The following is a 27,459-nucleotide window of genomic DNA, read 5'->3' on the forward strand; positions in this document are numbered from 1 at the left end:
GCCACACAGGGCAAAGCCACATTCCTGTTCCTTTATAAGCTCCCATTATAAAGCTCAAGAAGGACTTGAACCCTGCAGGGCAGGAGGCTGTTACGGAAATTCTCCTCTGAGAGGCCTTCTGTGTGGACCGATTTCACTACTGGAGTTCTTGCTTCTGGTCAAAGCAGGGGCATCGGAGGAAATGGCCGTGCCCTGTTCTTTCCTTCCTGTTTGCAGCCTGCGCCCATTCTCCCCTGCCGGGGCGTCTGCTGGTTCTCCCTCCCTTCCTCCTCCTCCACTGCTACCTGCCCCAGAGCCCACTCAGGTTTCACCTCTTCCACGAAGTGCTGCAGCCCACGGGTTTCAGTTCTTCTTTGTCATTCACAGTCAGCAGCCGGAAGTTGGGCTTAATCATTCTAGGATTAGTTCATGTGAATGTACCCTCCCTCCCCCAGAAAAGAAGTGAACTCTAGTGCACCATGGCCATGTCACATTTCCTTTGGATCCTCACTGGGGTGATCCTGGCCTTGGCTGCTGGGGCTCCATGAAGTGGCTTTTTTGAAAATCCCAGGAGAGGAGTGGCTGGGCTTATGGGAGCCTCCGTTGGTCCACAGAGGATTGCCATTCTTCATTAGATGAGCTGCCACCAAAGCTGGCTAATCTCAGGGTGTTTACAGACCTATACAAATTCTGGACGCTTTTTATGTAGGAGGTTGGAGCAAGAGGCCTTTGTAGGAATGCCTTCTTTCCCCACCCAACAGCCCCCACTTACCCCAGGCTTGCTTTGTGGGGAGTCAGGTTTGGGAAAAAGGGAATCCTGAGGACAGGCTGCAACCCACCTTTTGTGGACACTGCTGTTTGATTTGACACACATTACTGAGCGTTTCCTGGGTGCCAGACCTGGCGGCTATCATATATGGGCCTTGAGGTCACCCAGATGTTTGCCTGAAAGGCCTGAGCCTTTTCACAGTGATTTCACTTCCTCTGCCTCCAAACAGATGGGACTCCTTCATGCTCCTTGAAGCAAGACGCAAGCCCATCAGAATAGTGCTCCTGACCTTTCAAAGCATTTGCTTTTCTTCCAAAACACCCTGTGGTTCTGCACCTCCCTGCTGTTGCCCTTGCCAGTTCTGCCACCTAGAACATCCCTCAGAATTCTGCCCATGAGCCTCTTGCTCTGAGAAGCCTTCCCAGACTGTGGCCCCATAAAAAATGCATTTGCCAGCTCAGTTATTTCTTGGCTCCTCCACACTTTTTGCAAATTCCTGGCAGTGTTTATTTTATTCTCCGGTCATCACTGGGTCATCTTTCTACTACCAGAGCCTGGTGCATCCTTCTGTAGTGTCTGCAGGGCAGAGAGCACTCTTCAGAGGCCCCATGGTAGGGGTCAGGCCACTGGCCTGAGAGAATGGGGAGAGCCTGAGTTCTTATGAGCTCTGAAATTGAGACTCAGATTGAAGCGTGTTGTTCAAATGAACCCTCTCTCTTTGCTGGGCCACCCACTCTACTCAAGGTTGAGACAGGCAAAAATTCTTAAAAATCTGTACATGTATAAGAAGGCCTCAGGAAACCCTGGGCTGAAACTTTGCAGCGAAAAGTTGCAATTAGAAAGGTTTTTGCAAATCAGATACCACCGCCTTAGAGAACTGAAAAATCAAAGTAAATCATTGAAAGCTACACTAGAGTCACGTCTCCTTGGGTGTGAGACCCATTGCCACTATACGAGGAGGGTGAGGGGATTGCTTTGTTTGCGGGAGGAGTAGAACAGGGCATAGTTTTCATCTGAAAGCTTGTGGTTTGCTGTGAAACAATCACCCAAGAAGTCTGGATTTTGTAAAAGGCAGAAGACTGGGGCCAGGTGTTCATTGTGGTGAGATCCCCAGTTCATAAAATGAGAAATGTCAGCCACGAGTTATTCCCAGAGTAACTCTGAGAAGAGCAGTGAGGCCTTTTGTCACCCATGTCAAAAGCTGAAAAGGAGCTTTCCAGAAGTAGCTATTTTGAAGGGGCCATGAAGAGAAGATTTGCCTAAGAAAAAAAGAAACGGATGGGTGTGGTGTTTACCACCACTCTCATTTATTGAGTTGCTGTGAAATTGGATTCACTGTGGCTTCTGTATCCCTGGCAGGGCTGCTGACTCTTGGGTGAATTTCAAGTGGGCTATTGATTCCTCTTTGAACACACGAAGTTCTCCTCCCAGTGTCCCTTCTCTACCCATTTCATCCCAACGTTTGGGTCTGCAAAGCTCCAGACTTGAGGCATGATGTCCTAGCAGCAAACCTTTTGGAGCTGTCAGAATGCCCAGCATGGCTTTAGGTGGGGACCCATTGAGCCTTGTTTGTTTCTTACATGCTGGGGATTGTCAGCCAGAAACTGAGTTTCTAGTGTGCCTTTGAATGCCAGAAGGCAGAGTGCTCTGAAAAAGCAGCAGCAGCAGGCAAGGAAACTGCTGGAGGTGGGAGCTCTTGGCTGGTGTGGTTCTCAGCTTCTGACACTTGTAACTGATGGCCCCCTGTCACTTCCTGTCATGCAGCCCAAGTGGCGGGGAGGAGTTCCTTCAGGGAAACCATGCTCTGCTCTGCTCAGAGGATCCCGTCCGCAGGGCTCCACCACAGTTAAGGGCAGGGGACTCCGGGTGAATGAGGTCGGAGCGCCCCATGGTGTGGTGTTGCTTCTTTGTCCGTGCTCAGGTAAGCTCCCTGCTGCTGATCCAGGGATGGACCAGCTCCCAACTCCCACCCAAGCCTGCTGGGTGGTGCCAGGAGCTGAGTTGTGGGAGGGCACAGCTCTCTTTTCATCTCCCAAGAAACTGAACAGGGAGCTGCTGTTAAAAACACCTGGGATGATGGAGGCAGACTTCTGCCTCACTTTAGTATGAATCAGAAAAGAGCTGTGTGGTTGTGTTTAAGACCACAAACGGTTGTGCTTGGTGGAGATGGTGAGTGAAGTGGAGTGCCTGGCTGTCAGGGCGTCCGTCAGCATCTGTGATTGGAGGAGAACAAGGGGAGGGAGTCTTTCAGTTTTTGCTCTACGATGCTAGTATTTCAATTTTTATAAGAGAACTGTTTTCAGGTAATGGGAAGGAAAAGGGAGAAAGAAAGGATGCATCTGCCTTGTTTTCTGTTTTTATCACAAAGTGCATTTCCGAGATCTTCTCTTCTTCTTTGTACTGGAAGATAGCAGGGCTCTGTTTTGGAAGTTCATTCTGCTTGGAGCAACTTTTTTTTGTAGGTTTCCTTGAAGTGATCCTGGTGTTTTGAATGTGTTCATCATTGGGAAGATGAAGTCAGATAATATTAGGGGAGACTCACACTCTCTGCCATTCTCATTAAGAGTGTTGGTGCCAGATTTGAGTTATTTCGGAAGGAGGGGCTGGAAGTGTTCTATTTCTAATGGGCTGAAGAAGGTTGGGAGCGCTGAAGCTTACTCTCTCTGTCTCTTTTATTTGCTTGTGTGTTTAGGGGTAGGTATTAAAGCTTTGGATAAACCAAAACTATTTTGTAAAGGAAATACCCATTGCTTTTTCTGTTTGTCTCATCAGAATTACGCTTCTGAAACTGACTTTTGTAATGCTAATTCCACCTCTTGTACATGACCATCACAGATATACATTTTTAATCTTTTCATGTGATTTGGGTGATTTCTCTTTCTTCTTTTCCTATCTCATTCACCTAACTGTTTGCTCACCTGATGAAGATTAATTTTTGAGCCTTTGAAGTATGGAAATTGATGACATTTAAAGTGATTTACTACATCTTGGTGACAGTTAATGTAACATTGATTAAAAATAATACAATAATGGCTAATTATAATTATATTAGATGCTTTTTTGTGTTACTAAGCGCTTTACTTGTACTAGCTTATGAAATTCTTGCAACACTGTAGGGGTTGGCTATTACTATCCCCATTTTGCAGATGGTAAAACAGAAGTTTAGGGAAGATAAATAATTTGCCTAAGGTCACTTAGCTGATTAGTAGTGGATTAGGCTTCAAGCTCAGGCAGAATAGATCCAGAAATATCATTCTTAGCCAGTAGGTGCTACATGATGATTCTAATGATGGGGCCCTTCCCACATCTCCTGTCACATGCAACATCTTCAGTAACATTTTGCTTTCCAGTCCTTTGGCTAGTCAGCCTGTTCTGGTGGATGTTTGCTGGGGTCCAATTCGCACCTCTGTAAGAGGCATCTATTATAAGTCACTGCCTTCTCTGGATTCAGTTTCCCCCCGTGTCAAATGGAGATGTCTCTAAACTCATTTTAGCTCTGATATGAACTTAAGATATGCAAATATCTTGCACAGACAGTCGAAAATTATTCTCATATCTTCCCTCTTTCAAAGTCAAATGATTTAATGAGTACTTTTAAGCACACGTTTCCCAAGAATATCAACTCGAACTCAAAATATAATTGGTTGGCTGGCTATTGGCCTTTATTCTGCTCTTGAAAGTGTTATTAAATTAATTTTCATTTCTTGGCTCTCAGAGTCTCCAGAGAAAGGTTCTGGAGGAATTGGGCCTGGGGTTGGGAGGGGCAGTTGGTAACTGGATGTGGAGGAGAAAAAGGGAGGGGAGAAACCCTTTAAAGAGTTCATAAATCCATCTTCTGAGATTTGGCCAAAGTGGTCCTGTGTCTGTGGAGGAGTGGTAGAGTGTAATGGTTAAGGGCTTGGGTTTTAGAACCAATTATATCTAGGTTTGAGTCCCAGCTGTGCCTCTTACTAAGTCATGCAATTGGTTTGTTGCCAAACCTCTCTGAATCTGTTTTCTCCTCTGTAAAATGGGGATAATAAATAGTGCCTACCTTGTAGGGTTGTCATTAGAAATAAATGAAATGGCTCATGGCAGTGCCTAGCACAGAGGCAGCACTTAGCAAACATGACCCCTGTCTCAGGCCTTATGACCATAGAATGTATTGGTGGCTACCAGAAAAACGAATCCTTAGTGTGTAAGGGCTTAGCAACAAGAGGGCTGTGAAACATCTTATATCCTGAAATCAACATGGCCTTGGTTTGATTTTGTGGAGGGAAGGAAGTAGCATCTTCCACGAAAGGTCAGTACTTCATTTTAAAGCCCTGATTCCAGCCATGTTTTTACAGCTTGCCCAGAATGCCAAGTGGGAGCCATGGAAGGGGAAGTTGATTCAAACTAGGTCCTAAAAAGGGCTCTCTTGATTGAACACTCAGAGGTATGACTCGGAGAGGGCAAGGTCAGGGTGGTGACCCCAAGTGTCCACCGGGACAGAAACAATGGGTGACTTTAGGACCTAAATATAAACTATGTGAATGTCACTTCGGGAAACCAGTTCCCAGTGCTGACCAGGGTGGGCAGGTCTTTTGGGAGGAGCTCAGGAACCAGCTCTTGTGTGCCAGCCCTTGCTGTCAGCCCTCTTTTTCCGAATAACTTTGTCCATATTCTAGCTTCTCTGCATCACTTACGCATCTGCTTCTGTTTGGCAGCCTTGTTCATGTCCCCATCTCTTCCTTTCCAAGTCTTCCTTTGGTGTTCCCGATCTTTCTCCCTTGTTTCTTGCGTACCCTACCCAGCCCCTGTCAACCCCTCCAGGAATTCTCACCACAAGGCTCCTCGTGGAGCAGGGATGAGAGCACTGGGCTGGGAGTGAGGAGTTTGGTGTTCAAGTTCCTGGTTTTCCAGTTAACCGTGGGCAATGCTGAACTTCCCTGGGTACCAGGTTCTCCAGTAGAGACATCACTGTTAAGAGCCTGGATCCTGGAGGTTGACAGGCTGGGTTCAAATCTTCACTGCTACTTGACTTTGGGCAAGTTCCTTACCTCTGTGGGCCTCAGTGACCTTACCTGCAAAATGGAGATGATGATAGTCTCTGCCTCAGGTACTATAAGCAGTTTATAAAATAATATTTCTGTGAAACCCTTACAACAGTCCATCTTGTCAGTGCTCAAAAATGCTAGCTATGATGATGATTGTGATTTGTAGGAAAATGAGACTTAAAATGGATCAGTATTTCCTAAACTTTATTCGTGTTTCCCAATCCATATATCACTTGTACTATTATTCTTCACTTACTGTTTTTCTTTAAATTGTCTAGTTTTGTTTTTGTTTTTTTTTTAACAGGCTCATCGAAAGCAGCAATAGTCCTTTATTTAGTCCTGAAATCACTAAACAGTATAATGTGTTTCCTAAAACACATTGTAATAAATACATCCTGGTCTGCTGCATATGGTCTGAAATGACATTGTGTCACCGCCAGGTCCACTTGTCACACTTTGGGGACTGCAGAACCAGTGGCTCTGAGCACCTGCAGCCTAGGTTGCTGCCTGGCAGTGATTTTGACAGTGTTTCTCCCACTAGAATGAACAGTTAGCCCTTCCTTTCATTCATCGGGCGCTGCCTGAGGACCAGTTTTGTGCCTGACTCTGTGCCAGGTGTCAAGATGGCCAAAATATGGGTCTTTGTGGCCCCTGCTGTCTTCTTTGATTAGGATGTTATCAGCCCAGAGAAAATGGGGTAGAGAGAGCCACAAAATAACCCAATTGCTGAAATCCCACCTTAATGGGAAAGCCCACAGGGCCACTCTCTGCCTGAAATGTCTGAATGTATGTAAAGGAGACTGTCTCAGTCAGCTTTTGCTGAGTGACCACCTGAGACTCAGTGGCTAACAATAACAAGGATGTATTCTTATGCTTACTGGTGTGTAGATTGCTGGGGTGGTCCATCCCACATGGGTCCATTAGCCATCCACCTGTGTATTCTCCTCTGGAGGTCAGAAAGTTCCAGAGGATCAAGCAGAAGTACACGATGTCTGTTAAGGCTTAGGCTCAAAATGGGTACACTGCCCCGTCCACCCATATTCCATTGGTCAGGGCAAGTCACAGTATCAAGCCATGGAGGTCAAGAGAAGGCATAAAAGCTTGCTGAAGAATAAATTAATCTACCACAGAGATCATCACCATTTACTCACGCAACCTACAGTCACATGTCAGTTAATGACAGGGGTACCTTCTTAGAAATGCGTCCTCAGGCGATTATGTCATTGTGTGAACATCATAGAGTATACTTAACACAAACCTGTAGGGTATAGCCTACCACACACCGAGGCTGTATGGTCTAGCCTATTGCTCCTGGGCTACAAACCTGCACGGCATGTTACTGTACTGAATACGATTGTATTCACACAGGCGATTGTAACACAGTGGTAAGTATTTGGGCATCTAAACAGAAAAGGTATAGTAAAAATATGATATAAAAGATAAAAATGGTACACCAGTGTAAGGCACTTACTATGAACAGAGCTTGCAGGACTGGAAGTTGCTCTGGGTGAGTCAGAGAGTGAGTAGTGAGTGAATGTGGAGGTCTAGGACATTACTGTACACTACTGCAGACTTTAGAAACACTCTACACTTAGGCTACAGGAAATTTATTTAAAAAATTTTCTTTCTTCAATAATAAATTAACCTTAACTTACTGCAACTGTTTTACTTTATAAACTTTTTAATTTTTTTAACTTTTTGACTCTTTTGTAATAACACTTCGCTTAAGGCACAAACACACTGTACAGCTGTACAAAAATATTTTCTTTATATCCTTATTCTGTAAGCTTTTTTCTATTTTTTAAAATTTTTTATTTTTTTACTTTTTAAACTTTTTTCTTAAAAACTGAGACACAAGCACACACATTAGCCTAGGCCTACATGGGGTCAGGATCATCAGTGTCACTGTCTTCCACCTCCATATCTTGTCTCACTGGAAGGTCTTCACGGGCAATAACACACATGGAGCTGTCATCTCCTGTGATAACACTGTCTTCTTCTGGAACACCTCCTGCAGGACCTGACTGAGGCTCTTCTTGAGGTGTCACTCTTTTCAGAAATTTTCAGCTCCATTGTAATCTTAGGAGACCACCATCATGTATGCAGTTTGCTGTTGACCGAAATGTCATTGTGCAGTGCTTAACTGTGCATTTATTGAGTGCCTACTGTGTGGAGCACTCTGCCATGTTGGAGGAGGATAAATGTAGTAACGATAAATGATGAAGATGACGAGAACACCTAACGCAAGGCCTGACATATATTAGGTTCTAAATAAATACGTGATGAATGAATATCTACTGGTGCTGAAGTGCTGGCCTGCAATGAGTGTTTCACCTGGCTTATCACGTTTTGTCCTCCCACCCCCGCCTGTTGGGCAGGTCCACTCATCCCAGGTCAGACAAGTGCGATACTGTCTTGGCCTGTCAAATGCTTATAATCTTCTGATGTGAGGAAGGGGAGAGTTGGTGAAGGCCCAGCAGCAGGAGGAAGCCATGCACAGAGATCATCCCTGATGTGGCAGGGAGAGACTCGGGTTCAAATCCCTTGTGTTTTTATTCCCATGTACACTTTGTCCTCTGTCTTGGGAGCCAACTCCTCAAGCACCCACCACGTACTCAGAATTTCCCATGGTACCTAGCCCATCGTAGTTTCCCAAAAGCGCTAGCCCTCTGCTTTCTTGAGGTCACGTGCATCTTTGAATGTTCACTTCAGAAACCTGCACAGACTTGTGAACATTTCTGTGCAGGCCATGGCCCCAGGTGAAGAACTCCACTATAATTCTTCAATCCATCCCCTCCCCCTTCTTTCCCCTTCCTTCTCTTAAGAACTTCATCCAGTGGAAGAGAGGATTTCCCATATTTGTATGCCAGTGTCAGGCTCAGGGTCTGATTCATACTAATTGCCTAATGAGTGTTTTTTAAATGAGTGGGAGAATGGGGATGAAGGTGTTGGTGAGATCTCGTTTGCACGTGCATAGGGTCACAGAACTTTCAGACTGGATAAGCTAGGAAAGCTCATATAATCCAACTCCTTTATTTTATAGATGAGAAAACTGAGACCCAGAGAGGTTAGTTCACTTGCCTAAAGACTCACAGCTATAATAATAATAAAATTAATATTTCCCTCCAGGCAGATGACTTATGCTCAGATACAGTTAGGTCTCATTCCGTTAATACCTCAGTTAGAAAACAGTTTCTGATTTATCAATTTGATGCCTCATGTTGCAAAACTAAGTTTTCTTGACCTTCATATCCAAAGCCAAAGACGTGAATGACAGAGGCATACATGCCATGTCTCAACTGTAGAACCATTGTGGTGTAAGCTCTTTAAGGCAGAGCCCTTGTCGCCTCTTTCTCTGGATCTCCCCTTTCCACTGGTCCCTCAGTCCTTGCCCAGAGCTGTGTGCCGGGACTGCTGAGAATGCAGGAAGGTTGCGGCTTAGACGGGGATATTCGTCAAGCCAGGGGGCCAGGTCAAGCCAGGGGTGGCAGGCGGCTTACGGTCGGTGCAGGGCAGCAGTTTGTTCCTGCGGAGTCCTGGAAATCTTGTTTGGAGCCATTCTTCTATTCTTAGTTGGGAGGGCACTTTGTTCTCTGGCGCATTGTTTTAACAGCCACCAGGAAATCGGTCCCTGCTCGAGGTCAGCGATGCCACTGGTTCCTGCCTGTGGCCGCCCAGGTGGGAAGTGCACTGGTTTGTTTCAGGGCCGATCTTCTGTCATCAGGATCGCCGCCACCCTTTCTCCTTTTGTTGCCCACCCTGTCTGCCTGGGGCGGGGAAGGGGGGGAGGTAAAAGACATTCCAATGAGTCTGTTTTTCTTCATAACAATAGTAAGTCCATTTATTTCTCTGTACAAAGAAAAATGCTAAAATCCAGGTCTCAACTGAGCACTGTGCCCTGTGGCGCACTGTTGTCCGATGGAAACAGAATGCGAGCCATGTGTATAATTTTAAATTTCCCAGTAGCCACATTAAAAGAGACAAAAAGAAACAGGTTAAATTAATTTTAATGATTTATTGAACCCAGTATATCCAAATATTAGCATTTCAACATGTAATCAATATGAAAATTATTAAGGAGACATTTTACATTCTTTTTTTCCATACGAAATCCTCGAAATCCAGCGTGTATTATACACTTCGAGCACATCTCAGTTCAGACTAGCCACAGGTCAAGTGCTCAGCACCCACACGTGGCTCGTGGTAGCCATTGGACAGGGTAGGTCTAGAGCAGCCTGTCCAATAGAAGGTTTTTATGATGATGGTAGTGTTTCCTGTCTGTGCCATCTCCCATGGAGGCCAGTAGCCAGAGATGGCTGCTGAGCACTCGAAATGTGGCTAGTGCACCTGAGGAGCTGAGTTTTAAATTTTATTTAATTTTAATTAGTTAAAATTTACATTTAAACTGCCACACGTATCTAGTGACTACTGTATCGGACGGTGCAACGCTAGAGGTTTGGTCGTATTGGAGAAATATCAATTTAAACTTGACCAAGTTATCATTCTTGATCTCCCACACTGGCAGAGATTAAAAAGTTGGATAACAGTCTTCGGTGAGAGTAACAGGATCTTTCATGCATGGCCAGTGGGAGGATAAATTAGAATGGCCTTTATGGAGGACAATTTGGCAATGTTTATCAAAATTACAAATATACATTTCCTTTGGTCCAGCACTTCCCTTCCAGAATATTAATTAATGCTGCAGTGTCTCTCATGCGTGTGGACTGGTTTATGTAGAAGGATATTTGCTGCAGCCAAAGATTGGAAACCACATACCTAGCCAGTCAATAGGGGACTAGATAAATAATTTATGGTACATTCTAAAAATGTAATTTTCCCTATTAAAAAACTGGGGACAATTTTTATTTGATGGTGTGGAAGGCTGTCCAAGATAGAATGTTAAGCAAGTGTAGAGCAGTGCATATAGTATGATGCCATTTGGGTAAAAGTAGTGATTTGCTTGCTTATGTCTAGAGCAGCTCTGGAAGAAGGTAGGAACTGATCACAGTGGTTGCCTCTTGGGAGAGGAAAGGATGGCTGGGGTGGGAAAGAAGTCTGCTTATCATTGCACAGTATACCTTTTTGGAGTTTAATCCCATACACTTGAATTATCTATGCAAAAAATAAATGTCTAAAAGATAAAAAGAGGAAACTTTAAGGGAAGGGTAAATCAGGGAAGGCTTCCTAGAGGAGGTGACCTTTGGATTGAATTGTAAAAGATGCATAGGAATCCTTCCGGCAGGAGGAAGACTGAGGCTCAGAGGCATGAACAAGCAGGACAGGTTTAGGTATCCTTGTGTACCTAGCAGTAGGCAGTGTACTCAGTATACAAAATAGGGCAGTAATAAAGTTTGCATAGGCACCAGACTGGCCAAATGGGGAGAGTTTTGTGAGCAGAGTTTGGATTTAACTCTCTGAGCCATAGGCAGCATTGACAGTTTGAAGGAAGTGGGAAATGATATGGTTCTATTTGTGCAAAAGACAACTTTTGGCAGAACTGAGGACGATTTGAAACAGTGGTTCTCAAGGTGCAACCCAAGGACCCTTAGAGGTTCCTGAGACCTAGAAACTCACTATGTAACTACAAAACAGATTTTCTTCCTATGTGTCAACCAAAATAGCCGTCCCAGTGGACTAACTGCAGAAGCAGCTATGTGGATCCAGCTGTCTTGTATGCAGCCAGACATTAGTGTGGCAAAAGTATGAAACAGTGCTGCACTTCTCACTGCATTTTTTATTTTGGAAAATATAGTTAACTTTCCCTTAAAATATGGTAATGAGGTTGATAAGTAATCCACTGGTCTGGAAGCAAGGAGGCCCTGTGTGCTTGTGATTCTGGTTGGATCAAAATAAACTATAGAGAAACAGGGTTATCCAAATGGGAGTCAGACAGGAGCATGAACCTGCAGTGCCGGGGCTGACGTGCATCTGTGTATCTGAGTGCAACGGAACAGTCCGGACAGGTGTGTGTCAAAGAGGGAGCTTGATTGATGGATCGGTTTTGACTGACAAGAATGTTGGTCCATGTCCTATACTCTATTTCTGCACTAATAGATATTTCTATTTCCACTCCTTTGCTGTTATGAACATCCTGAACATCCATGTACAGATCTCTAAGTGCCCACCTACGTGCAAGAATTACTCTAGAATATCTCCCTAAAAGTGGAATGCTGGGCAGGAAGACATGCACATCTTCAGCTTAACTGGACGCTGTCAAGTTGCTCTCCAATCTGTGACTCTCCCTCCAGCCTTGTACAAGAGTCCCCATTTCTCCAACCCTTAGTATTGTCAGACTTTTTAATTTTGCCAATTCAATGGGTGCAAAATGGCACCTGGCTGTTTTAACCCCTCTCCCACCATCACTCCTACTCCCGTCTCCTACCTTGGAGTATAAGATACTAAACTCTGAGTTGTAGACAGTTTTTTCAGGAAGAATCTTTGCCTCAAGGAAACGTGTGTGTGTGTGTGTGTGTGTGTGTGTGTGTGTGTATCAACAAGGTTCTGATTCTGGCTCCCTGGTTGACAAAGAAGTAAAAAAATCAGAGCACTGCTCTTTATTTTAGATAAAAATTGCCCAGTCAGCTGTTCTTGATCCTGCAGTGTTTGCTGTGATTTGGGGTCAGCTGGGTCCTTAATGAAGGAGAAGAAATCGGGCCTGTCTGCATTGCCTGATCTGGGCTGATGTTTGAGATAAGACCCAGTCTGAGGCATTAAGTGGAGACCTGAGGCTTTGGGCAAACACGTGCATGTGAGTGTGAGTTGCCTGCTCTGGACTGGTCCCATATGCTCACCCGGTCAGGCCTCCCTGTGGGCCTGAGGCCAGGGCCGGCTTCTCCAGCCTGAGAGCTGTGCAGGCACACAGGGTTCTCCCTGCCTTCAGAAAGGCTGTGTGTGTGGTTTAATACTCTGCTGTACTCTCTTGAAAAGTGATAATTTTTGGACAAGGAGCCCCATTTTGCTCTTGGTCCTACAAACAATAGAGCCAGTGCTGCCTGAAGCAGCTTTGTGTCTCTCAGATAAAAAAGGCTGAGGGCAGAGGGTGCAGCACTGTTCTCCTCACTCAGTGCAGGGCCTGCCCCTCACCGTGAGCCCCAGAGCTTTTTTGTGTGAAGAATTCATTTCCTCATTTCATGCATTTCTTTTTTACCTCTCTCTCTATAAACATATATGTCTATACACATGCACACACACACATATAAATATACATACATGCTGTCAGTCCTCGTTGTTCACGAATTCTGTATTTGCTTACTTGCTAAAATTTGTTTGTAACCCCAAAATCAATACCCACAGCACTTTCACAGTCGTTCACGGACATGAATAGAGCTGCCAAAAATTTGAGTCGCTTGACGTGCACGTTCCCAGCTGAACAAAGCAACACTCTGCCTCCTTGTTCCGGCCTCACGTTGTAAACAAGCGTCTTTTTCGTGGTGTATTTAGTACCATGTTTTTCACATTTTTGTGCTCTTTGTTGGCAATTTCACTGTTTAAAATGCCCCCCAGTGTGGTGATGAAGTATTTTCTAGTGCTCCTAAGCACAAGAAGGCTGCAGCGGGCCTTACGGAGACAGTGCATGTGTTAGATGAGCTTCCTTCAGGCATGGATTACAGTGCTGTTGGCTGTGGGCTCAGTGTTAATGAATCAAGAGTATATGTTAAATAAACACACAGAAAACAAGGTGATGTCTTGATTGGTTGACAAAAGTATTGTGACCAGAGGCTCATAGGAACTTAGCCCTGTCTTACCTCTGCGAGTAGTGGTTCAGTATTCATTAATTCACTGTTCACGGAGTCTTTATAGAACACAGCTACCAGGAACAGCAAGAACTGACTGTCCGTGTGCATACCTTTTCCTCTCCCTTCCTTTCTCCCTTGCTCTCTTTCCTTTTTGCCATCTCTGTCTTTCTTCTCCTAACCCCTTGCATTCTCTGTTCTCTTTCATTGATCATTGCTCCTTCTGGCATTGGCCTTGAGTCCTCAGAAGGGACCCAGGGAAGGTGCCTTTGTCCGTTAATTCAATACACCTTCGTGGGTCACCTCCTTTGTGCAGGACACCAGGCCGTGCTGGGACCTGAACACAGATCTCGTGTTTCATAAAGCATCACTTACAGATAGGATTATTGTAATCCGTAATTTTGAGGCAAATTGAGAATCTCATATTTATTTCTGGAAAGTGTTTCCCAATCTATGCCATTCTCATTGCCCACCTGCCTCCCCCACACAACAATCTCCTTGGCCATGTGTTGTCATACATGTAATCAGTGTTAGAAGGAAACTTCAGAGGTCACCCAGTACAACTCCCTCATTTTACAAATAATGAAACTGAGATCCAGAGAGGGAAAGTGAAAGGCATAAGGGCACCTCGCTAGTTCAATAGCCTTAAAAAATAGATAACAATCAGGTGATAATTGTTCCCTGGTTGCTCTGTTTTACTACTTATGCATCAGGTAAGAGAAAGATAACATCAGTTGTGATCTGGCAACTTCTGATAAAAAGTTATAAAACGGATTTCTGCAAATTGTGTATATTGTAATAAAGCCAGAGAAAATATACAAATATAAGTTTTAGAAAAAACTATTTAGGTTTGAACTTTCTTTTTTTTTTTTAAAGATTTTATTTTTTTCGTTTTTCTCCCCAAAGCCCCCTAGTACATAGTTGTATATTCTTCGTTGTGGGTCCTCCCAGTTGTGGCATGTGGGACGCTGCCTCAGCGTGGCTCGACGAGCAGTGCCATGTCCACGCCCAGGATTCAAACCAATGAAACACTGGGCCGCCTGCAGCAGAGCCCGCGAACCTAACCACTCGGCCACGGGGCCAGCCCCTGAACTTTCTTTTTTTAACAGAAGCATTTCATATCTGCAGTCAAGGCTTCTAGATATTTGCAACATAGGGTTTTAAAGTGCCTTGTTTGGGTGGTTTTCATCATCAGAATATCTTTTATAATACATCCTAAAGTGGGCATTGCTTGATCCTAGTGATGTGTAGTATAAATTCGAGAGCCAGGACTGACAACAGAGAGGGGAGGGGTCTCCCACAAAGCCGACCAGGAAACAGATCTAGCAGGCCTTGCTTCCCATTTGCTCCCCCAACCTTAGCCTCTACTCCCTCCCCTCCCAAAAAAGGGAAGGAAGAGGGTTCAGGAAAGATAACTACCCATCCTCAAACAAAGCATGGCTAACCCTTTGGGTCCCCCAAACGCTCCCATTTCCTGTGGCTAAAGTTAGACCTATGAGATACGAATTTCATTTTTAATCCATGACTGGGCAGAGAGCGGGCTACAGATGCTGTCCAGCAAGGACGGGAAAAAGGAGGAGTCCCTTTTCCGTCATCCCAGGGGAGAGGGCATCTGAGCGTTGCTTTTTCTGTACTTGTCATGAGCAGCAAAAGGCAGGGGGCAGTTACTTTGTGTTACAGTTACGAGAGGGAGTTTCCTCAGAGAAAGTGTTTCCTAAACCTCGCTCATTTTTGAATCGCCTTTTGCCACAGCCCTTAACATTGAAAAATACTTAATTTTCTACAAAGCAACTGTCTTTTCCCCTTATATTTATCTTGAATGGAAAGTTTATATTATTATGATGAACAGAAAACCAGGATGCTTGCCATAAATAGAATATAACCCTGAAGAAAAATAAATATGCACAAAACAATGTGACTAAATTCTAGCTAGATGCTGTTGCCTGAGTCTGCACCCAGAAGGGAAAGAAAGATTGAGGTTGGGAAGCTTTAAGTGGGTGTTAAAGGTGATGGATTCAGGCTTGACAGTGAACTGAAAATGTAATAATTTTCTTGCTATGTGATCTGATGCTGGGTAAAGCCTGTTCTAGCAGACTTTTTCCTAGGGCCTTCCGCATATCATCTTGGCTCACTCCACATGCCACCTGCAGTGTCCCCTGTACCCCACCTATGACTTCCCGTGACCTTCTACATGAGAGGTTTCCAGCCAAGGGGGTTAACATCCTGGGGAGCCCCTCTCCACCAATGAGAGGCAGGAGTTGATAGATTGAACACTTTCACCTCCTCACCCCTCAGTGGAAAATTATGAGGTGTGTCCTACACAGTCTCTTGGGGGTTTCCCAGGGGATTGAACTCTAGCTGCCCACGGCTGTAACCTGCTGGCTCCACACCCTTTAGTGGCTTCCCTCCTTTCCCCGCCTTACTTCCCCACTTCCCACTGTTCTTTCTGAGGCTCACCTCCCAATTAAACAGCTTATACCTAAATATTCACCCCAGGATCTGCTTTAGGGGGGGCCCAGACTAAGACTGTAAGCATAGTGCCAAAAATGATCTCACTAACCACCATGGTGCCAGACCTATCCTTTGGGAAACTAGGCCAGGGTATATATCCAAATGGTATAAAGCAACTTAACACGTTTCTTTTTTATTTTGGTGAGGAAGATTGGCTCTGAGCTAACATTTGTTGCCAATCTTCCTCTTTTTGCTTGAGGAAGATTGTTGCTGGGCTAACATCTGTGCCAGTCTTCCTCTATTTTATGTGGGATGCTGCCACAGCATGGCTTGATGAGTGATGCTAGGTCTGAGCCTTGGATCCGAACCTGTGAACCCCAGGCCACCAAAGTAGAGCGCATGAACTTAATTAACCACTACACCACTGGACCGGCCCCAACTTAACACTTTTTTTCTTTAAAGTTAAAAAATATATTGAAATTCTTAGTGTTCAACTCTCTCTGCCGTTTTCCCTAACACATTGATGATACTCTGTTCTGATGAGGAACATAATTTTCCATTTTTGCTGTTCTTCTTTCAATATGGTGTTACAATTTGCTAACAAACTTGGTGTTCTCAAATTTGCCTGTAAATTTAATTCACTGTTTGGCGTGTATGGGTTGTTTGCCAATATGAGACATCCAGTGAGTGGAACAGCACCTGTCTGTCTGTGGCTGCTCAGGTAAACATTTACTGATGCATCGGTGATGAGCCATGGGTGAAACACAGCAGATGAGGGTTCCAGACTCAGAGAGTTTGTCACTTTCTGGCAAGCTTTTGCAACATCCCAAGGAGAACCAGGACTTCAAAATAAGGGAGATTAAAAAGGTGCCTCTCCAAGTGGAGTTTCTGTTTTGGCCTGAGTCCTATTGGCAGTTTGAAGGCAGAGCTGAATTCTAATGGGGGAAGGATTTCTTGTCTTCAGGGTTGGGCCCGTGTTAGGGAGACCTTGTTCCATGAAACCTAGATTGTCCAGAGAGTGATAAAGTCCAGAGTGAGATATACCCCAGGATATATCAGAAGAGTCAGAAGCATCTTTAAATGACACAGGATCAGGACCTCCTAGAGGAAGGCAAGAATAGGGCCAATTTCACAGACAGGGCTCTGCACTCAAAAGGGCTCCACTATGTGGGCACATAGAGTTATCCAATAAATATTTGTTTCCTGTTTGAATGAATAAATGCTTGATAGTCAAACTTGCTTTGGGTTTTCAGGGATGGTGGTCTCAGAACCAGAGAGTAGGCTCAGAATGAGTACCAATCAGAGAAGAGCCCTGTATTGGCCCGTGTTCTTTCTTTTCCACGACTGGCTACATAATTTTGGGGGCCAAGTACAAAATAAAATGTGGAGTCCTTGTTAAAAAATTATTAAGAATTTCAAGATCGTGACAGCAAAGCATTAAACTCTTTGTGTCTGCATAGTGCAAGGTGCTAGAGGTACCATATATAGTGAGTGAAACTTGATCTGGTTTCTGCACTCATGGAATTTAGCTTGGGGGAGGAGACAGACATTAATCAAGCAATCACACAAGTAAAGGGTAACATTTTAATGGTGTTAGTACAACAAAGAAAAGACACGCGATGCTGAGAGGATGTAACTGGGAGATTTGTTGTGGTTTGGAGCCATCTTGGAATACTTTCTTCACAGGGGTCACATTTGAAGGATGAGGAGGAGTTAACTGAGAGAAAGGGGGAGAGAAGAGGGTTCCAGTCAGAGAAAACATGAAATAAGAGGAATTGGATTATGGGAGGTCGGGGCTCAAAGCAAAGGGAATGAGGGTGGAGATGAGAGGTGGACCAGGACATGACTTAGCACAGGTCTTATGGGAAACTAAGAAGTCTTGAGAAATTCAGGACTGTTTCCATGGATAAAAATAATACAAAGAAAGAAGAATAAAGTCATTCACCCCTGTTTTCTCTTAAAATAAACTGAGAAGGATAATTGCCCCAGGACGGTTCTCATCCTTATTAATAGGAGATGGTGTTTTTTCACATAAACAGTTACATGTTTGGGCACTGACCAGTCAGAACAGACGTCAGGTGTGGAACCATCACACATGCACGGGCACTGACCAATCAGAATAGCCATCAGGTGCTGTGTGTGGGACATGTGGAAAGAGAGAACTTGAACCTTTAATCATGAGAGGTCTTGAGGAGCTCTCTCTTCCTGTCCATCCCCATCCTTGCTTGGCTGGCTCTGTACCATCACTTATGTCTCATCTCAAATGTTCCTCGTCCAAGAAGCATCCCTGACTTCTCTCTCTGGTGGCTCTGCCCTTACCCCCTTTCGCAGGCTTTCATATTACCCTGGTTTATTTTCTTCATAACACTTAGTATACTCTAAAACCAGCTTATTTATTTGCTTGCTGGTTTATCATCTCCGTCCCCTACTAGACTACATTCTTCCTGAGGGCAGGGACAATATCTCTTTTGTCAACCAGTGTATCTACAGCAGCTTGTACAGTGTCTGGCATATAATAGATGCTCCATAAAATATTTGTTGAATGAATGAACCTGTATAGTGAAATTCATTTATCTGAGTCTCCTGTTGTTCCTGAGTGTCTGTTGTCAAAATTCAGCAATATAGTGGGCCCCAGAATCAAAAATGAAGTTTTATAGATGACACGTCTTGGTGTTTTAGTCTTCCTAAAAAGAAATTCTACAGCTTTATATTTGCCATTTTGGGGCAGGTGGGTTCATTTTTTCACATGTGTCAGTCGACAAACATTTGTTGAACTTTTTGTGTGTGCTGGGTTAGGCCTTAGAAGTGTCCGGGAAAGTTCTGGACATGAAAGAATTTTACTTTCAGTAAAACACTGATTTCCTGGGAGGTGGATTTAATGCTGGATAAATATGCTTTGATTCTGCAAAATCCAGACCTCGATTTCAGGTTTCAGGATAAAAGTGATTGAGATGGGCTTTGAAGCAAAGATTCAGGATTAGCACAAAGTACTTTTCCCTCTCCCTGCAGCCCATTTGTGGCTCACCACAACTTTTGCTTTTTACTCAAAACTTGACGGGACATGATAGTGCCGCTGAAGAAGGGATGCCCCGAATACCTGCATGTCCCTTGTGTTTGCGGGCCCTTTGCCGCCCTCCGGTAATTTGGGGTTATGGTGAGCCCCTCCTCTACTTTCAAAGACAGCTGCAGAAGGAGAATGCCCCTCTAATCACAGTTGACATCCTTCCAGACACTGCATTAGGAACTGTAACTGGCTTTCACATTATTGTTCTAGTGGGTTCTCTGCCGACTATTGCCAAGAGCGTTATTCTCGGGTTAGTCAAGACTGTCCTGAAAACTGGTGCCTCCCCTGTGCTAATGAAGTCTAGCTGGCCAGGGAGAGGGGTCTTTGTCATAGGGACAGTCCATGGCTGCTCCTGAGCCTCCATTCTGAGGAGCTATGAGACATTGTTAGCATACCCCAGGTACATTGTTTTGAGGGGAGAGGTGTTAACTATTACACGGTTACTTTCCTTATACTGTTTCTTTCTTTCTTACTAAGAGAGGGGAACATCTTTAAGGATAAATGGCCTCTTGTGAGAGTTTCTAGTTTTATTTGGAAGAGAGCTATTTTTGATATAATATAACAAAGAATATATAAATTATATTCTTCTTGGGTCTAAGGAATTATGCTCCAGTTAATACCCAACCAAATTCCATTGAAGTGCCTGGATGGACTCCCTGCCTTGCAGGAGCATGGGGCCGGCTGACACCAAGGGTTAGCAGATCCTGCAGTGCTGAGCCCTCGGCAGTACACAGGGGGCCAGCTGCCCCCTGGAATTGGGCAGCGAGTGGACATCCGATGCCCCAAAGAGGAATAAATGGACATGGGCGTGTTTGCAACCTTTTTCTTGAGGAGGGGGTAGGGTGAAGGTTATTTGTGAATTTATTTTGTTTTACTTTTGACAACTTTATTTTAATATCATTTTGAACTTATAGAAAAGTTGCAAGTCTAGAAGAAGATACTCCCGAATGCGCTTTACCCGGATTCTCTGTCTCTTTTTGTCTCTTGCCATATATTTTTATAGAGAGAATATATATATATATATATAACACATGAATGTAAATTATTTTTCTTCCTATTTAAGAATGAGTTATAGACATCATGTCCCTTTAGCCCCGAATTCTTCAATGTGTGTTTCCTAACAACAAGAGCATCCTCTCACACAGTATAATTATTAAAAGCAGGAAATTGAACATTGACAAAATATATGGTCACCCACCATTCATTTAAAAAAATTTGCCAACTGTCCCAATAATATATCTTGTAGCTATGGTTTTTCCTGGTCCAGAATCCAATTCAGGATTATGCATTACATTTATTGTCCTGTATTTTTCAGTCTCCTTTAATCTGGAACAATTTCCCAGGCTTTCTTGGTGTTTCTTTTTTATTATTATTATTATTATTTTAAGATTGACACCTGAGCTAACATCCGTTGCCAGTCTTTTTTTTTCTTTCTTTCTTCTTCTTCTCCCCAAAGCTCCCCAGTACATAGTTGTATATTCTACTTGCAGATCCTTCTAGTTGTGGCATGTGTGATGCCGCCTCAGCGTGGCTTGATGAGCAGTACTAGGTCTGTGTCCAGGATCCGAACCAGTGAAACCCTGGGCCACCGAAGTGGAGCACACGAACTTAACCACTCGGCCGTGGGGCTGGCCCCATTTCTTGGTGTTTCTTGATTTTGATAGTTTTGAAGCATAGTGGCCAGTTATCATGTACAATTTTCCCTCAATGTGGGTTTATTGGATGTTTCTTCATGATTAGATTCAGGTTAGGCATTTAAAAAAAATATCTAGAGTGATGGGAGAATACTTTCTTTTAGGCTGTGCATTTTTCACAGGAATATGACAGAAGTGACGTGGTGTCTTTCTCAGTGCATCATATCAGAAGATGCGTGGTATCAGTTTATGCCAGTATTGGTGACATTAGCTTTATTTACTTAGCTCAGGTGGCATCTTCTAAGTTTCTCCACTGGAAAGTTATAATTTTTCCCTTTTTAAGGAGCAAGTAAATAAAAACTCTCAGTGTCCTGTCCTTCATGAAATGTTAACCCGCTAGTTGTAGCATCCATTGAAGATTTTTTTAACTCAATCATCTCTTCTATTTTTTTTTTTTAAAGATTTTATTTTTTTCCTTTTTCTCCCCAAAGCCCCCCGGTACATAGTTGTATATTCTTCGTTGTGGGTCCTTCTAGTTGTGGTATGTGGGACGCTGCCTCAGCATGGTTTGATGAGCAGTGCCATGTCCACACCCAGGATTCGAACCAACGAAACACTGGGCCACCTGCAGCGGAGCGCACGAACTTAACCACTCGGCCATGGCGCTAGCCCCTCTTCTATGTTTATTAGCTAGTGCTTTACTATACAGAAGAGACTTCCCTTCTCCATCATTTATTTATTGATTTATAAATGTCAGTATGGGCTCATGGATTCCTGTTTTATTCAGTAGGTTGTGATCCACTGCTGTCATCATTCATCTGATGCTCAGAGTGTCTCAGACTTGGAAAGTGAGAGTCTTACAAGCTGGTGCCTGTATCCGTCATTCTTAGAGTACTTTATTACTTTTTGAAGGAATCAGCCTTTTATCCAAGGAGCCCTGGGCCCTTTTACTAGAGAATGGTATTTAGAAATCAAGATCTGAGCATTGGTTGTGTTCATTGCTACTGGGGTGTCATTGCTTCTAGACCTTTTCAGTAGATAGAGGTAGGGAAAAAATACAAATGATTGTGTGTATGACCATGAATTCATTCTGATGCCTCCAATTCCAATTTACCTATATGTATCTATTTAAAAAAATTTTAGGTGCATCTTTTCTTTAGTACAGAGACACATAAAGAAGGAAATAACAGCCATGAAATGAAAGGGCTGTTGTCCTAGTACCCAGATAATCTGTAATGGCATTAATACATAACATGACAAAAGCACATGCTAAGGGTGCATAAGTACAAGAAGGCACTAAATAAAATGTGATCGTCTCCTTCTTACTCCAGGCTCTGTCCCCAGTGAACAGTTTCATGTACTTCCTTACAGAAAAAAATTTAATGCATATATCAGGATGTATGTATGTATGTGAGGGTGTGTATGTATTTTTTCTCTTCTAATTTTAAGAATTTGGCTCAGCAGCAAACACACTGCTATTCTCCTTTAGTAGCAGTAGTGGTAGTAGAACTATTATTATTATTTTGGGAACTTGATATATCCTGGAGGTTCTTCCATATATTGTGTACCTCTACACTATTCTTTCTTTCTTTTTTTTTTTTTGAGGAAGATTCACCCTGAGCTAACATCTGTGCCGGTCTTCCTCTGCTTTGCGTGTGGGTTGCCACCAGAGCGTGGCTGCCTGCAAGTGGTGCAGGTCCACACCCGGGAACTGAACCCAGGCTTCCGAAGTGGAGTGTGCTAAACTTAACACTAGGCCACGGGGCCAGCCCCTGCACTATTCTTTCTGATAGCAGAGTGTTTCTTAGTGTATGGATGGACCATAGTTTTATTTAACCAGTCTCTCTTGGTGGGCATTTTGTTTCCAGTGTTTTATTATAAACAGTGCTGTAATAAACATCTTTGTACATGGATCTCAGTGAAAGTAAATCCATGGTTATTCCGTGGTTATTCCCAGCTGCCATTTTAAATATTGATAGATAGAGTGTCTTCCAGAAAGTTTGCTTTGGTTATACAATCTAATCCTCCTGCTTGTGGTATTTGGGGACAGGTTAAATGATAATGACATTCTGCCTCAATACCTGCCGCCTAATTACAAGTCTCTGGTAGTACAGTGTTCCCATTTCAATCATGGAGACCAAAAAAATCAAACCAGGCTTCCATTTTAAGCTTGTAATTAAATCCCTGTTTGGGTTGTTGTGTCTCCCCTTAATTTAAAATCTGTAGGTCTAATCTCTTCATGTAAGGATGAACCTCACCTGGTGAATAGAGATACAAAAAAGTAACATTATAAAAATGGCGCTGCCCTTGTTAGCCATGAGTGCTTGTGCTTAAAGCAATTTGGTCTGTAATTAGTAACCACATGATGGAAGCCCCCTAGTAGAGTCTTATTGAGACTCCTTTCTGCTGGAGGAGAACTATGGATGGACTGTGAAACTGGAGGGAGTAGGAGCTGTGACTCTGTCTGGCTTCCTGGACACTTCCCAAACTCTGATCAGAGAGGAAGCCGACTCAGCCTTTGTGTGTCTTGCATGAGGGAAGATCAATGCGAAGGTCATTTGATTTTAAATTTCTTCCCAGCCTTATCTTTAAAAACGTGTGTCAATTGACATTTCGTTCTTGTTTAAATATACAGATAATGGCTTGCATGGCTTCCTAAAAAGTCAAGTTGATGGACTGTGTTTATTCTACAGTACTCGGAGATTTCTAGTTTTAGAAGTACAGAGCCATATTCAGCTTTTCTTAGGTTCGGTCCCCCAGAAGCCGACCCTGATACAAGTGCAAGTAGTTTATTTGGGAGGTGATTCCCAGAAGCACTGGCGAGAGAGCGGGGAAGAGACAGGGAAGGGAAGAAAGACAGTACGGGATGTGATCATGACTAGGGCAGCTCTGTGGGCGGGTCAGGCTCCATCCTGCTCAGGACCTCTGGGAGACTGATAGGACAGTGGTTTTCAAACTTTGCTGCACGTTAGAATCACCTGGGGAGCCTTTGAAACTCCTCATGTTTGGAATCCCTGAATGATGGGAGCCAGGCCCTGGGAGCTTTTCAAACTCTCCAGGTGATTTCAATGTACAGTCAAGTCTGAGACCGTACCTCAGAGTTGTCCCCCAAAACTTTAGGAAGCTGGAATATTTACCTACCAACTGCAGTCCATCCCAGGTTGAGAGCTGCTCCTGATGCCATTAACTCCCCAGCATTTCTGGCCTGTGGAATGCCAAAGTGTGCAGGGAATCGTGATTGCCAAGGGGATGTGGCTGGCCGTATCGGCCACACAGTTAGCCAGATCTGATATGAAATCCTGGCTTTGTCCACCTACTTGCAGAGCAGCCTTAATCAAGTCGTTTAAACTTTTTAAGCCTCAGCTTCCTCTTGTGTAATAACTTCTTTGTACAGCTGTACGGATTGATGTAATATATGGAAAGCACCCAGCGTGCAGTGGATTCTTAACAGACAGTTGTAAACCTCTCAGTGGGAAGGAGGGAGGGCTGGAAAGGGCTGCCTTAGGCAGCCAGAATATGCCATAAAGAAACTATAGCAACTTGGGTTGTGAGTTCTGATCTGGTAGACAACACCGAATAGTTCTGCCAGGGAACCTTTTCTTTGTTTAAAGGAATGTCCTGATGAGTCGTTAGGATGGAGTGGCTTAGCAGGTGCAGCCCATTTCTCCAGCGTGCTTCACCTCTGCTTTGTGTGGCAAGTTGCCCCCAGGGGTTGATGGTCCAGAGACCAGTGGCCGAAAGGAATCCTTGCTCTCCCTATGGCTAAATGCCTGCCTGTTGGCATTTGGGGAAGTGGTCAGGAATGCATGGGGTGCTGTGGCTGATAAGGCGTTATCAGCACTGGGGTCTTTCTAGACAGAAAAAGGCAGTATCACAAACATGAATGAGAACTGAGAACTCTCCTTGTAAGATCAGGTTCCGAATATTATCGTGGATGATAAGCACGTTTGAATCTGAATTAGGCAATTGGACCATCTAAGTTGATTGGTTACGTGAAGTAATTCTCTAGAAATTAAGCAATTATTTGGACATGCTTGAAACTAGATGGGTATTATTTTTGTTGGTAAGGGCTTTGAACCATTCCCTATGGAACAATTTTAATAAATGGAAGTTCATTATATTGTTAAAAATAAGTGAATAAACAAACGAAAGAGGGCCAGGGAAGCACTAGTGATAATAGAGTGTTGGAAACTAGGGATTGTGATTAATCCAATTACCTTAAGATCCAGTAGAAAAAATATAAAATAATTATAGAAATTTTTAGAAGGCCTAGAAAAAAAGCACCATGGTTAATTTGATTTTGGGCTTCTTGTCACATCTTGTTGTCGAAAATTTGTGACTATGAACTCTTATCCCACCTTAGCTTAGTGTCCCAAATGGAGTTTTTCTGCAACAGTCTTTTCTGGAAAATATACTTGCCAGCCCTCTGCCCTGGACAGACAAGTTTCTGTCTTCTCCCCTCTTCCTCTGTTCTGGAGTGTTTTGGAGGGAAAAGTGGTCTGTAATTGCTTGTGGAGTGACAGTGACTTTGGCTGCTGGTTGGTTATAGGGCTGGTGGTGGCACTGACGGGCTGGCTGGGCCTCTCCTCCTCCCACTTGCCTGCTGGAACTTTTTTTCCTTCCCACGGGAGAGGAAGACCTTTCCTTGGCCAAGATGATTTTATCTCTGCTTCCAAACAAGCTAAAGGGCAGGTATTCTGTGGCAGTCACTGTGTACCAGGCATTGCACTGAGCCCTTTACGCGCTTGATCTGTTTAACTCTCACAATAACCTTAGTATCCCCATTTTATAGATGAGGAAACTGAGGTTCAGAGAGGTGAAGTGATATACTTAAGGTTCCCCCAAAACAAATGTCGTAAGTAGGATGTGAGCCCACTAAGTCTAACCATAGAGCCCACCTAGCATCGTCAAACTACTGTTAATGCCATCTGAGCACAAAATTGCATATTATGTTAATTAAAGTTTATCTACCCATAGTGCAGAGAGCACCATGGTTTCCAGGTTCTCTACCCGTGAGTACATTGAAGAGTCTAGAAAAAAGATCAGGGTTCTTGGATACTGCAAAAGAGGGAGGACATTTTAAAAATAAGGAGAAGAAAAAAACAGTGGTGTATTAGAAATGGAATTGAGAGGGTCCCTCAATTCTCTTGCTCACCCCTGAAGCTTCAGACAAGAGAGAAACGAAATGTGGATCCTTTCCCTGCTCAAACGTGAATTTAGTGCATCGAGTTCCCGCTAAGGGCAAGTACAAGAACACAAAATCCTTTTGCTAATCTCTCCCCAAAGAAGGTGCAGATGAAAGGCGAGGCATCAAAGCCTCTGAAACCACCAAAGCTGTTTGCCAGCGGAGAGATAAATCAAAAAGGTTCGAGATCTGGTTTGAATTTAATAATTATAAATGACTAATCAGGGGCCATTTGCTGTCAAGTCAGGAGCTGTACTCTCTCCATCAGGGCATTTTTGCTGCTCTGGTCACTTGGTTATTAAATAGAAAAGCCTTGTGATTAAATAACAAGGCTGTTCTGACACTAATCAATTCAATCTCAGCCATTTAAAATTAAGTCAGGACTTGCGTTTGCCCTGTCTCTCTGAAAGGAGTGGGAGCAACACACTGTAAACGTGACTGAAGGTATCCTGAGAGCGTCCATTTGCAACCCCGTGTGACGTGGGTAGTTAGAGGAGGGTCAGGCTGCACCCCAGCTCTCTAATCCATCATCCTGCAGGATCCCCCATCTCTAATGCCCACCCTGCCTGCCTCAATGTGGACTAACAACAAAACAGCAGTGACAGCAGTAGTAACAGTAATTATAACCACAGTAGCAATAATAATTACCTTTTCTTATCTCTTGCCATATGCCTGGCCCTGTTCTAAATATTTATCTCCTTTAATCCTTGAAATAACCCTATGATGGAGAAATCAAAGCTTATAGAAGTGTTGTATAGACACTTAGATATCCCACACACCTAGAATCTGCCTGGCCTGTAGTAGATCCTCAGTAAATAGTTGTTGAGTGAATGAAGGGATAAAGAAGTAACTTGCCCAAGGTCACATCAAGTAGCAAATGGTAGAGCTGGATTTTGAACTCAAGTCTGTCTCATTATGCTTTTAATTTCCTTGACGTATATAGGTAAATGCCTTGTGAGCCTTTTTATATTGTTTTAAAGACATATATTGTTTTTTTAAAGGTTTTATTTTTTCCTTTTTCTCCCCAAAGCCCCCCAGTACATAGTTGTATATTCTTCGTCGTAGGTCCTTCTAGTTGTGGCATGTGGGACACTGCCTCAGCGTGGCTTGACAAGCAGTGCCATGTCCACGCCCAGGATTCGAACCAACGAAACACTGGGCCGCCTGCAGCGGAGCGCACGAACTTAACCACTCGGCCACGGGGCCAGCCCCCAACACATATTGTTTTAAATATTTAAATTTATTTTATATTATTGTTATATATGAATTTCAATAAAACACATAGTTGTCTTTAAATAATATGAGAAGAAAAACAGCATTGTATGGCAGGAAGATCAACGGTTTGGGAATCAGGCTGGTCTACGGAAAAATCCCCTCTCTAGCATTTAGTAATTTTGTGACCCTGAGCAAGTCACTAAAGCCTCCCTGAGCTTCAGTTCCCTCTCTGTAAAATGAACACAACAATACTGACTTAACTGGGTTAAGGAGAAGCTTAAACGGAACAGTCCTTTAAACTGTGAGCACAGTGCTTGGCTCACCGCAAGTGCCCAGTTCAGGTATTCACTTCCCTCCACTTGTGTCTTGAAAGGCACCTGGTGATTCTGCTTTGATTCTAAGACTCAAAGG

General features: G+C 43.7%; 1 protein-coding gene across 4 annotated transcripts in view; it reads left to right on the top strand.

The window, feature by feature from the left end:
• The window catches only part of ARHGEF3 (Rho guanine nucleotide exchange factor 3), a 284,203-nt gene that overhangs the window by 118,325 nt on the left and 138,419 nt on the right, over positions 1 to 27,459 (top strand). Inside the window, exon 1 of one of the 4 annotated variants that reach the window (XM_014868727.3) lies at positions 2,399 to 2,669. The exons of the other annotated variants lie outside the window; for them this stretch is intronic. Coding sequence (XP_014724213.1) covers positions 2,619 to 2,669 — 51 coding nt within the window. The 5' untranslated portion in view covers positions 2,399 to 2,618. Of the gene's footprint in view, positions 1 to 2,398; positions 2,670 to 27,459 lie in introns of those variants that run through there. 4 annotated transcript variants of the gene reach the window in all.

This window comes from Equus asinus, chromosome 21, assembly GCF_041296235.1.
Source record: "Equus asinus isolate D_3611 breed Donkey chromosome 21, EquAss-T2T_v2, whole genome shotgun sequence".
In the NCBI taxonomy this organism is placed as follows: domain Eukaryota; kingdom Metazoa; phylum Chordata; class Mammalia; order Perissodactyla; family Equidae; genus Equus; species Equus asinus.